We start from the raw sequence: 13,100 nt of genomic DNA, 5'->3' as shown, positions 1-13,100 counted from the left end.
ATAGACAGAAAAATTGGGGAGTGTGATTTACCTCTATTTTATGATAACAGAGAAGAACAGAGAGCTACTTACCAAGACAATATCTTGCATTTCCACAGTTCTTTTCAACATGCAGAAGAACATTTTTACCTGTAGTATCTTACTTAACTCCTGTGATAACCTTGTACAGTTAGGACTATAATCTTCATTTTACAGATGGGAAAATCAAGCTCAGATACAGTATGTTATCATGAGGAGAGTGGAAATGCTGGGCTTCACACCCAGGTCTCTCTGACTCCGTCCTTGTTTTTTATTCTCTCAGCGTCTAAGGACGGACCCACTACTGTGTATCCACTGCCACCACAGCAAACCAAACCCAGTCTCTTCTTTCATGGAACTTACAGGCTGCTTTGGGTCTGCAAACAATCTGGAGCCAAGCTTACTAAGCATAAAATCCCAGCTCCCAGCCTCTATTCCTTAGCTGATTTAAAAACCTAACCCAGCATTTCTGACAAAGGGCATTTTTGGCATTCTTTCATAACAATCTCCTTTTATTTGCAACATCCTGCAGCTTGGCGTGCTCTGAGGACTTTAGGTATACACAGAGCCAGTGAAGGGCAGAAGCCCAAGTGGGGCACAACGAGGGCTGCCCCGGGATGGGGAAGGCACAATGGGTCTCTAGAAAATCCAATTTACTCCCACTTTTCACTCATTTGGAAAATGCCTTATTGACCGCAAAACAAACTCTACCCTGTACTCAACTCCCCAAACAAAGTGCTCACCAGTTACCGAGGATTTAATAGACGTTCTTGGAAAAACCTAGCAAATACTAGCAGATAACAGTGATTATATATATACTTCCTGTACAGTATTTAATAAAGGGTTTTCCACACGTGTCATCTAGTACCTTGCAGGAACTCTTGCAGGAGGCATTACTCAGTTCCCCAGTTCAGAGGTGCAGATGAGTTGCCCAGTAGGTGGAAGATTAGAATTTGAACCCAGGACTTCCGGAATCACATCCTTGCTCATTTATCTACCTAAATTGCCTCCCTCCTCCCGCTAAGAAAACACAGGAGGTAACGAACTCAGTTAAAAACCAGAAGGTTAGTTTAGCAATTGTAGGTAAGTGAGTGGTCTCACTGGAAACTTTTTCTGTTTCCCCTTAGAGCTTTTAAGCGAAGTGTAAATTGACTATGTGCTTAGGAATTTACCAGCTCAGACAGACTGAAACAATTAGACAGGAGGCCAAGTCAGAGTGAGAGAGGGAGACAGACCCCAGGCACGTGAGCCATGAGCCCACATTCCTTTCAAAAAGCTTCCCTCCATATCCTTTTTCAATTGGCTGAAGCCCTAGAGGTTTGACTGGCTACACCACTTCCTCTCAGAAGTGTCCGTCCCCCCCTCCCAAGGGAGCCTGGGATTTGTAGTCCTGAAATCGGTCGACCTTTCATAATCCTTTAGCAGGATTCCCTGGCTGAAGGAGTACAGTGTCAATTTCAGTAGCTTTCTATATGATGAAGTATCCAGTGTGCTTTTTGCAAAACCCAAAGCTTGTCCTGGGTAAGAGTTGAAGTCTCTGTTTATTCACCAGAACCCAGTCCCCTGGTCCCCCTCATTCTAGTTATTACCTCCTTTCTGTCCCCCATTGATACTGAGCACCATTTCACTGCCTTCTCCTGAGGGCATGCTGGACACAAGCCCAGCAATGCAGCTGATGGTGGGGAAACCTCCAGGAGGCAGATTCCCCAGCTAATTGTGGGATCAGGGCTGGCCAGCAGAAGAGCCATGCCCAAGGGTTTCTCCCCAGAGTGGCACCTTTTCAATAGTTTTTCTTTTCTTTTCTTTTTAAAATTTATTTATTAGAGAGAGAGAGAGAGAGAGAGAGAGAGATCATGAGCAGGGGGGAGGGGTAGAGGGAGAAGCAGACTCCCCGCTGAGCAGGGAGCCCAATGTGGGACTCGATCATGACCTGAGCTGCAGGCAGATGCTTAACCGTCTGAGCCACCCAGTGCCCCTGCAATAGGTTTCCAGGGACATATTTACATGATGGTTGTTGATTCAATAGGTATTTGAGGAAGTAGAATGTGAAACTAGACCTACAGAAAACACTGCATTTTGTTTTGTTTTTCTTTGCTTTCTAAGCCCTCGCCAACCATTGCCTTGTCCTGGCAACACCTAGGCTTAGGAGAGACAGATCGTCCTTTCCGCCCTGGTGTTCTGGAACCTCCTGATCTCATCTGCTCTAAACTAGTCATACGCCATCTGAGGGCCCACACTTTAGCATTATGCATAGACTAAATACATGCATTTGACTGCAGGCAGATATTACTGGTTAAATTTTAAAAATGGTCATTTCTTAATTAAATTTCTGGTGGTCATTGACCACTAGAAATGTTGTAAAACAATAGATACTGAATATATAGTTTCCTTTGTGTGGGAGGCAACAATACTTTTTGACACTAAAACAAAACAAAACAAACAAAAAACAAAACAAAAACAACAAAAAGAACGACCTCCTATTCGAAAGAGCTGTTGACTAGCATGCTAAAGCTTGGGAAAGATTAATTTCCATGAGAACCGCTCCCGGGTTTACCACGCTCCTCTCTGCTTGGCTTATGCTGTGTGTTAGACTTCATGGCACAGGTACAGATGGTTGAGCGGGGAAAATACTGAACGAGCCTCCAGGATGGCGAAGAACCTGTTTGTCCTCTGTCACTAGTCAGCTGGATGCCCTTGAGTAAGCTAGTAAACCCTAAATCTGGGCATTACAGGGGCCTGAGTGCCAAACTTCATTCCGCACAGATGCTTAGAAGGAGAAAACGCTGTCCTGGTCCTGTCAGTGAGACACCGACTTCCCAAATGTGGAAGAATTGTCGGCAGCAAATTCAAGGGGCAAAGTTTGGCCAGAGTTCTAAGACTTTGGTGGAGGTGATGGACCCAGGCCAGTGTTTGACTAGGGCATATAAAGAAAACCTCTCAAAAAGATGCACTCCCATTCTTCCCAGAGCCGCAAGACATATGCGCCTCTATCTTCCCTAATGATTACTTTGCAAATTTCTAAACTGATGGAAAATTGCTTGGCTGGTGTGGAGATTTGCAGAAGAATCCAGCTAGACTATTCTTGAACATACCTGGCCTTTATCATTTCTCTTTCTATGTTTGGGCCACGAACACCAAGTTTTTATTTTCTCCTTTCTTAGAAGTCACTAGAAAACCCATACGGATGTATATATACATACTCATTCCTCTAAAGACTACCTTTCTTGTTGAGTGTTGACAGCGAGAGATATGCAATACAAAGAACATAGGAGGGAAACATTAGAATTTCAGTTTCAATTTATTTTTATATTGCTCTTGAAAATTTTGTTTTGTGTTTGTTTCATAATATAAATAGTAATAATATAACAGTTGGTGTATGTGATTTATAAATCAATGTTCAAATATTGAGAATATTTGCTTAACACATTTTTTTTTAACGGTAGGGTGCAATTAAAAAAATGGAGAACAATGTTCTGGAACACACCTCATTTCATTTAGGTAGACATGTTATCTAGAACATACTCGGTGCTACCCAGGGAAGATGTCGTGAGTCTCATTTCTCATACCATCAAGGACTTTACAAGCCTCACTCATTTTCATTATAAAATAGAGGAAATGAAAACCAGCTACCTAATTTGAAGCAAGTTTCCTCTTTGGAAAGAAAAAAGAACCTAACACTCTCCATGGGCCATAAGATCCTGGTATGGGACCAGAGGAAGTCAGGCCATCTTATTCTCCGCTGGAATGTTAGGAAGATGGCCACTTGGGTTTGCGGTGCACAATGGATACAACAGAGTGAAGTCTAATGGACAAGGGATCCATCCTGGATGGAACCGTTTGCTTCGTTCTGGTTCTTGGACACAGATTATCCATGGCCCTGGCTGTCATCCTATAAAACCCTTTTAGGCTGGAGGAAGATTTAAATAACATTTAAAAAAATCTCTGCAAATGTCTCTGCAATGTGAAGGTTGATTTAAGTATCAACTTGCCTGGGCCACTGGGTGCCCAGGTTAAATATTACTTCTGAGTTTGTATGTGCAAGTGTTTCCAGGTGAGAGTAACATTTGAATCTGTGGACTCAGCCAAATAAATTGCTTTACCCAAAGCCCAAGGACATCATCCAATCCATGGAGGGTCTGGATAGAACAAAATGCACAGGAAGAAGGAATTCACTTCTTTGCTTCCTGCCTGCCTGCTTGAGGTGGGACATTTTCCCTCCCCTCCGCCTAGGATTTCTACCATGAGCTTCCCTAGTTCTTAGGCCTTCGGGTTCACACTAGAACACATCACTGGCTTTCCTGTGTCTCCAGCTTGCAGACAGCAGATTGTGGGACTTCTTGGCCTCCATGATTTTGTAAGCTAGGTCCTCACAGTTAATCTCCATCAATACTGTACATCTTATAGGTTCTGTTTCTCTGGAGAACACGGACTAATACAAACAACAATAAAAACCACACTGATTTTGTGCTTTCTGCTTTCCAGCAGCACATACACATGAAAAAGTCTTTACGGTACAAGAGTTTCAATCGGGAGCTTCCCCTGGGAAAACCCTTTGGCCTAATGAGGGGTAAATAAGAAGACGATGTCCTCAGTTCTGAGAGAAGGCACAATTTATTTAGTCAAATTATTTTACAACATAGTCTTCATTGACAATTGTCAGCTTAACACTTAATATAGTTTTAAAAAAGTCAATGATTACCTGAAAAATTATATATATTTTAATATCTAAAAAATATATTGCATATATAGGGCAGGAAAATCCCTCGTATCCACAAGGGAAAGTTTGCTTGTTCTTTTCAAAGTTGTGATTATTGCATTATGGTTATTTACAAACATTTCCAAAGCATTAAAGATTTGAATGGATTGCCTTTACCTGCTTGTGCACGCCCGTTAAATACTGCACGGTGCTTCTCTTTTCTAGTAAAGTCAGTGACTCAAACGTCCTGTTTTCTTTTTAGCAATAGTCACATTATGCTTTTTAAAAACCAGCTATAAAAACGTACAAACAGCCCAAATGTACAGATTGACAAAAGATGTACAAATTATATTTAAAAAAATAACGACTGATTTGATAGTAAAATTGTCTTTGTGACCGAGGTCAACTCGTTTATTTATTCTTTTTACTTTTTTTAATTATCTATTTTTAATACTGTGAGATATAGGAAAATAACTCTGCATAATTTATACAGTAAGTTGCCTTCTGATTGGTTGACCCTGGACTGGTGGTCTGACAAACGCACAGCGCTTGCGAATCTGTTTGTGTTCAGAAATCCCTAAGACTTTTCAAAGTTCTGGGACCCACTGTCATTACTTAAAAAAAAAAAAATTATTTAATTCTCTGTCTTTCAGTAATGTCTGCATTTGCATTAACATTTCTTAAGTTCATATCTTGACTATTTCTAGAGAGGATGGTCAGCCTAGTGCATACTGCCCACTGGGAGGGATTTTGCAATGCCCACGGCTTCTTAAATACACACACATGTTCTTTCTTTTAAATTCCAGTTGGGTGAAAACTTCACTGGCCTTACAACCAATGTTCCAGTTGCCATCCACTGAATCAGGTTCCCCTGAAATAAGGTTATATAAGCTTTCCTGCCTCTATTTTCACTCAGTCTCAAACCAGAGCATTAACTGGTTAAGTCCATGATTCTTTATCATACTGAACCCTACAAGGTCCATGATGAGACCCGTGTGTTGATAAGAAACTGCTTTGGTCATAAAAATATAAAGAAAATTTACAGTTTCTTTCCTAGAACCATGATACAACCATTCCAGTAATCTAAATATTCAACTCAGAAGATGATAGCAGATTGAGAATCCAAACTGGTGTACTGGCCCAGAAAATCATCCATCTCTTTGTTCAAGGTAGAGGAAGCAGAAGTTACCAACGTTAAAAAAAAAAAAAAAAGAAAGGATTGTTTTTAAAGAACAAAGGTTCTATCCAACAAGAAAGAACATCCAGTTTTGTTTTCTCTTCAAGGCCACGTATGTCCTTTGGAGTCCAAAGTATCCCAGGAAGTGTGAGGAATGGAGGGTTTCAGGTAGAAGGCCACTGATGATTAAGCTTCTAGTAGTAGCTGCCTAAGTGTGAGGGCACATGGGTGTTGGGATGGCGGGGGACATTGGGGTTGGGGTAAATCCCACCCGTGGGGGAGGTCCAGTATTGTGACGCTGCTCCAAAGAAGCTAGAGGAAGTAACAGGCATGGAGGTCGGGTGGGGAGGGACAAAGTTCACCTTTTGTTGATGGGCGTGGTAGGAGGGCATGTAGGAGATATCAGAAGGGTACTTGTACATGGACGACTCGGTGGGATGTGGCTGCAGAGCCTGCGCGATGCCGTGGAAGTCAAATTTGTAGGCATACCTCTTGCCATGCACTTTGGTCATAATGTTTTTATCATAGTAGTATCTGAGGGCCCGGCTCAGCTTGTCGTAATTCATGTTGGGCTTGCTTTTCCGCTCCCCCCAGCGCCGGGCCACCTCGTCGGGGTCCGTCATTTTGAACTCCCCGTTGGTCCCCTCCCAGGTGATACAGCTTGCATTGGCACTGTCGGACAGGAGCTCGAGGAGGAACTGCCACAGCTGGATCTGCCCGCTTCCTGCAGGCGGTGAGAGGCAACGGGAGAAAACAGAGCAGCTCAGCCCGCGAAAGTCAGGATCCAATTCCCTGAAATGCCAGGATCCTCTCACCCTTTGTCAGAAACCCATCATTTCCTTCCACATTCAGGATCTCCTGCCTCTGGCAGCCCCTTGGCTGTTGTGATTTGGGGCAAGCCACTTCCCACCCCTTTTGGCAAGAGTTTTGCATCTTTTCTTCTGGAAAGACCTGAATCACTGTCTAGTCTCTATCCACGGGGAATTGGGGCCAGGAGACCACAGCGAGGGTCACAGGGAGAAGGTGTGGCCCTGGTGTCAGGCTGAAGGGACCTGGAATGTTCCTTAGCAGAGCCCAAGTGCTTGGCTCTCGGCTCTAAGTCCGACAGAGAAGAACTTGGGCGGGGAGAAAAATAAGAGGAGAGGGAGCTGCGTGGCTTCTCCCTGCCCCCTCCCCTGACCCCAAGACCCCAAAACAGGAATGGCCAGGCACTAAAGAATGGGCCTGCAGACATTGGCAACAGGGGTTCCCTGGGATGTGAAGATGTGGACTTGACTACTGCAAAGGGCCAGTTAGCTCACACGCTTGGTGGTCTTGGTCTAGAACTCATTTGAGAGCTATTTTTAATAATGAACCCATAAAGGACATTGTCAGATTTATTTTAACTTTTCAGGGACACACCTCCTTCATAAGGCCAGAAAACTGCAACACTTTCTAAAGTTCAAGAATAAAACGCCTTGGGGACATCTATTCACTTGGGACTTCCATGAGGGCCATAACTGAGAACTCACTGGAATTGCTCCCCTGGCCCCTACTTCTTTCCCTACAAAAATTTCTACCTGTGCCATTTATTACTAATCTAAGCTTCCATGCAGATAGGCAGTGCTAATATGTTTGTTTTCCAAAAGAAGCCTCAGCTAATGGACATAACTACTACCTAATAACAAGCTCCAACCTCTCACTTGTATGCTAGAGAAGCAGATGTTGACCATTTCAAGGGAAAGAGTACATGTTACTTCCTAGTCAGGTGTCTGAACTTAGGACAGAGGTCTCTGTGACCTCACAGAGCTATGGAACATTCTGGAAAGGAAAACCTTGCAGGCCAAAGTAAACTTACCAGGGTTGGCTAGGCGACTGCTGGTCGGGCCCAGGATCTGATATGGATCTAAGGAAGCAAAAAAGGAAATTAGCTTCACTGTTATTAAAAATATAAAAACAACAGCATTAATAATAAGAATACCCCTGGGGTTTATACTTTTATTTCAATACCATAAAAAAAAAAAAAACTGATTTCAGAAACCTTTACTGCTTTTATGTGCAGACCTCAAAGATCTGGAGCAGTTACGGTTTTCATCCCTATAATTACAGAAACATAGGATACTAGCAGCATCATTTTTTTTTTCATAGTCGGTGTCCAAAATTTGTAGATAATGCTGTCATTGCCTAAAAGAGAATCATGAAAGAAGCTGGCTAATATTCAATCATCATGACTAAGGTGAAGGATGCCTTATTAAAACGAGTTAAAGAAAGGTCTAGTGATTCCTGGTCTTTGCAACTCTGTATACATCTCTGGTTTTGTGATGTAGCATTAGTGCCTGGAAATCAGGCAGCCTGGGCTGTAGCCCCACTTACATTACAAACTAAATAACTCACTGGACAATCTCTGCTCCCTTCTAGCACCAAATTCCAGCACCTTCAGCTTCAAAATGACAGCCAGAATTTGTATTTTAGCTGCAAAATGACTGTTCTTTATATCTCAGTCTCCATAAAACTTACATGATTATTTAATTATAAAAAGAATCTTTGCAGTATTAATTACATGAGGTTGGTCTTCTTTTTTTTCAGGTCGGGAAATCATGGTACACACTCCGCCAGGTTGTCAAATGTTTGATACAATTTTACTATTTTTGCACGTGGCGTTGCAATTTTTAAAAAATCAGCATGATTTGGGGGTTTCTGCTTGCAACCATGAATTAACCTGAAAAGTCCTCAAGGCTGCTTCGTCTACCCTTTTGCATCCACATACCCACACAGCACGACAACTGAAACATTTTTAGCAGGTAATGTCTAATTTTGTTGTCGTTGGGAATTCTTTAAATCGGCTATGTCAAACCCTGTTTGGCTTATGTGTTTCATTCAGCACATCCTTTCTCAACCTTCCCAATGACATGTAGGTCAATTCTCTATTGTTCTGCCTTCGATAGAGATGGAATACGATGTTTATCTGTCTTAAAGCCAGTGGCTTGTCCAGAACTTAATCTCAGCTGTGTCACACAGGGAAAACAGAGCTGGGCTTGGGAGTGGACATGACAGCCGTCTTCAGATACAGGACCTTCCTACAGAACGGGAGGAAGGTTTTCCAGAGGGCAAACCAGAAAGCTGGACAGCAGTTACAATGAGGGGGACTTTGGCTGCAAGAGTGGAAATGAGCTTAGCGAGGTAGTGGACTCCTGGTAGCTATAAATATTCAAGTAGAGGTGAGATAATCATAAGACAGGTGTCATAGAAGGATGTTTTAGACCTAGTTTCACTCCAATACCAAGAGTCTCCAATCCATGGTTTGAGAAGTTCACCTGCCTAGTTTGTTAAGCAGACCCATCACGGGATGAGGGTAGTTTTAGGAGAAAGGTTTTGTGAAGCCTAAAAGGTTTGGACCAGCACCTCTGGAGTCTGAGGATTAGAGCTCTAGTTCTCTCATAAACCAGCTGCATGACTTCTGGCAAATCACCTGCCCTCTCTGGGCCTCAGTTTCTTTATTTTACAAAATGAGGTGTTGGAACCTTTAATCTTTACATTCATTTTACCTCCGATATTTAACGAATCTTTGCCTGGTTCTAGTGCCTGCTACTTTTAATTCACAGAGCTCTTACAGGGAGTCAAAATAGGGACCCCCTGTGAAAGAGAAAAATGAGGGCAAATACTGTGTATTGACTCAGTTCTCCTCAGTTGACCAAATGGAATAAAGAGCAAAGGAGGGATGACCCATCCCAGACAGGTACCTGGTTGGGGCCTTTGTTCAGTATTCTTACTCATTGCTTGTGCTCCTGCAAGTGGGGGACCTGTGGTAGGGAAAGAGATAAGGTGAGTTGGGCACTCTCCATGAGGGAAGAGAAACATCTCGTTCAAAGCCCTCCACAAGGTGCTCCCTCATTCATTCGCTCATTCACCCACTCTCCACTCACTCACTCATTCATTTTGTTTTATAAATATTTATCTAGAGGGGCGCCACGGTGGCTCAGTCAGTTGAGCATCAGACTCTGGGTTTCAGCTCAGGTCATGATCTCAGGGTCGTGAGGTCGAGCCCCGGGTCAGGCTCCATGCTCAGTGGGGAGTCTGCTTGAAAGATTCTCTCTCCTTCTGCCCCTCCCCTCCGTCTCTCTCTAAAATAAATGAGCAAATCTTATAAGTCTTATAAATATTTGTCTAGCATCTTCTAGTCCTGGCAGTATTCTTGGTGCTGGAGATTTAGCAATGAACCAGCAGTCCCAGTAGAACTTACATTTTCACGGGGAGACAACGAGAACAACAAACATACAGCACAGCATGCCTAATGGTATTGCTGCTGTGAATTGCATTTTTAAGTAAGAAATTTCAAGGTTCTTAACGGGATGGTGACATGTGAGTGAATGTCACCTGCTTGTGCGTTTCCATGCTTTGTGAGTTCCCCTCGTGGAACCCCTCACATACAGCCTTGCGGGTCCCATCATAGCTTCTCCATCCTAGACCTTCGTGGCTTCTCACACAGTTTATGGCTTAGTCTGACTGTATCCTCACCACTCCCCTCTCTTCCCACTCGTCCACCATATGATATTTAGTCAGTTTCATTTCCCTAAACCATTTCCCTCCACCATCCAAGCACCTTTGTGAGTCTTCACTGACTAAAGAATGAAGGTCTACCTTCACAGCAGCCTTTGTGCCCCTTCCTTGCCCTTCCAGACTGTTTTCCCTCTGTGTATCTGAGTCCTCCCTAACCGTCAGACATGTCAACCCTGACATCTTTCCCTGGTCCCCACCTCTCCCAGGAGGCTCTGTCTTCCCCATCTCTGCAGGGCCAAATCCTGCCTCTCCTTCAGGAGTCAACTCAAATGGTGCCAGGTCCACAGGCCTTCCTTGATACCACCCAGATGAAAAGAGCTGTGTGTGTGTAACCCCTCTCCCCAGCTTGACAGACTGGCCTGTGTCTGATTCATCTTTGTGAACCTGAGAGTGCCAAGTCCTGGGCATGGAGTAAACAAATAATGAATACACAGTACTGAAAGGGATCCTAGTATTGCTTGGGTATCAATTTGTAATCCCAGCCTTCTTGAAAGAAGGCCCTTCACCACCCATGTGCTTGACCCTTTGCTTCCTACAGATAGCGAGGTTCACACATCCTGGTTAGGAGTTTATAGTCATTCTCCTTCCCCACTCCCTGAAAGGGAGATTTTGGGTTGGACGTGAACACAAATTGATGTGTCAGACCCCCACCATTGCCTGCAAAGACCATCTTCCATCCCAGCCCTTCATGAAACCAGGTCAGGGAGGTTGGTATTTATGAGTAAGCTTCAACACTCAGAAGAGGAAAGTCATGAAGGACCATTATCATGACAGAAATGGCTAGATCCAAATCCAGCAACCTTCCATTCATACAGAAAACCCAGTCCTGAGAAGCCTTCTAACTTCAAAAATGCGAAAACCAAATGCAATGCAACAAAACCGAAAGGTCTGAATGAAAAACTCACACCATCTTTCAGGGAACAGGTATCACTGATAGGCCCTACCCTGGCAGTTAATTTTGATGTCCTCCCTATAGGCAAGACAACAGATGCTCACCCCTGCCCTGTTCTAGCTCATGACCCTGTTCTCCACCCGTGTTTGTAGAAAAAAATGTTTTCCTCCAAATAATAGCGTGACATTTACTTACTTTTGTTGAGGCCAGAATTCATGTTATTGCCCCATCCTCCTCTCCTGACTGAGTCATAAGAAGGGTCTAATGAAAAACAACAAGTAGAGGTACATCAGCATCTCCAGCTTTTCAGACAGGTGCCATGAGGATTCCCTTTTAGTGATCAGGAGAAATTTGATTTAATCAGCCATGACGTCTTAAGCATGACTAAGCTCCAGAAGAGTACTCTCCTCCTGGGGTACGGGTGGGAAGGAACATTAACAGTCATTGGAAGCTGGAGTGAATGGAAAGAATCCTGAATCTGAAGTCAGAGGATTGGTGCAAGTTCTGCCCCTCACCCCTATTTGTTGTGGGACCTTGGATGAATCATTAGCCTTCCCCGAGCTTCAATGTTCTTGACTCTGGACATGAAAATTTACACCACTTATCTACCTTATGGAGTTGTAGTAATGCTGTGAGCTGACTATTTGTATGTCCTCCCCTCTCCCGCCCCCCAATTCACATGATATCAACACGTGATGTGTTGCGATGTGATGTGATGGTGTTAGGAGGTGCAGGCTTTGGGAGATAGTTAGGTTATGGGGATGGAGCTCGCAGGAAGGGGATCAGTGGCCTTATCAGAAGAGGCCCTAGAGCTAGCTCCCGGCCTGGAGGTGATGTGCTAAATATCTCTTGTTTCTAAGCCACTCAGTTATAGCCACTTGTTATAGTGGCCTGACTAAGTAAGACAGGCAGTACTCAAACGAGGTAACATATGTGAGGCAACTTATAAAGTTTTCTACAAATATAAACGAATGCAAGTTTAGAAAGAAAAAAAAAATCTGTAGTTGTGTAGTAAAGTCCTTTAAGCAGCTCTGAAAAGATGAGCTAAGTCCAGATTAAAGACTCCCTGGGAAGAAGGTCTCAAAGACCAGGCTCGTGATGTTCCTGGCGGCCGACTCTGGCCCCGTGCTTCAGCACACTGATATTTCAGACGCACGAGCACATTCTAGGCCTTCCGTCCTCTTCCAGGGAGAGTGGAAGGGCTGGTCCTGACCACCACAGAGAAAGAAAGGAGGCCAGAGTGTGGCTGGAAAGGGGGCAGGAGCAAGGAGCAAGGGCACGGAGGAGCGAGGCTTCCTGCCTGGAGACGCCTACTGGCTTGCTCTCAGGGTGCCTTGGAGAACCTTCCACTGAACCTGCCCCTTTGTGATCACAACCTCTTTCTTGAAAGATTCCACGTGCCTCCACAACCGCGTTCAGGAACTGCATAACTAACTGGCTGGAAACTTCCTCTTTTCCCTTCTCGTGGTGTGAGTCCCGCTGAGACACTGAGCAGGAAGAGCAGAAGAGTTGGAGGATTCAGAATGATGACTTTCAAAGTCTTTCCACGAACAACAAAGAAACCATAAAAACCATCCGAACAAATGGAGCTCAAACCTCATCAAGCAGCAGCCTGACAGGGTGGAACACAACCCATACCTCCCCGCCCCCTACAACCACCACTCCTCTGAGCCTCTCCAGCAAATTAGAATAAGAACTGAGGAGATGGATGGGCTCATCCTATTGCTTGTTCTCATTGGCTCTGGTAAGAAGAACCAAAAGACAGGGACAGTTTTCTTGTG

At 44.0% G+C, this 13,100-nt stretch overlaps 1 protein-coding gene across 6 annotated transcripts in view; it reads right to left on the bottom strand.

Annotated features, from left to right (window-relative positions):
* Positions 1-3,330: 3,330 nt before the first annotated feature.
* Positions 3,331-13,100, bottom strand: part of FLI1 (Fli-1 proto-oncogene, ETS transcription factor) — a 120,895-nt gene continuing 111,125 nt past the window's right edge. For 3 of the 6 annotated variants that reach the window (XM_027579161.2, XM_027579159.2, XM_027579163.2), the window contains 4 exons: positions 11,515-11,580; positions 9,611-9,670; positions 7,729-7,776; positions 3,332-6,615 (listed from right to left, as the gene is read on the bottom strand). In XM_027579161.2, coding sequence (XP_027434962.1) covers positions 6,086-6,615; positions 7,729-7,776; positions 9,611-9,670; positions 11,515-11,580 — 704 coding nt within the window. In that variant the 3' untranslated portion in view covers positions 3,332-6,085. Of the gene's footprint in view, positions 6,616-7,728; positions 7,777-9,610; positions 9,671-11,514; positions 11,581-13,100 lie in introns of all 6 variants that reach the window. The other 3 variants (XM_027579164.2, XM_027579160.2, XM_027579162.2) reach the window with 3 other exon arrangements.

This window comes from Zalophus californianus, chromosome 11 (assembly GCF_009762305.2).
Source record: "Zalophus californianus isolate mZalCal1 chromosome 11, mZalCal1.pri.v2, whole genome shotgun sequence".
Lineage (NCBI taxonomy): Eukaryota > Metazoa > Chordata > Mammalia > Carnivora > Otariidae > Zalophus > Zalophus californianus.
This window is presented reverse-complemented; position numbering and strand designations above follow the sequence as displayed.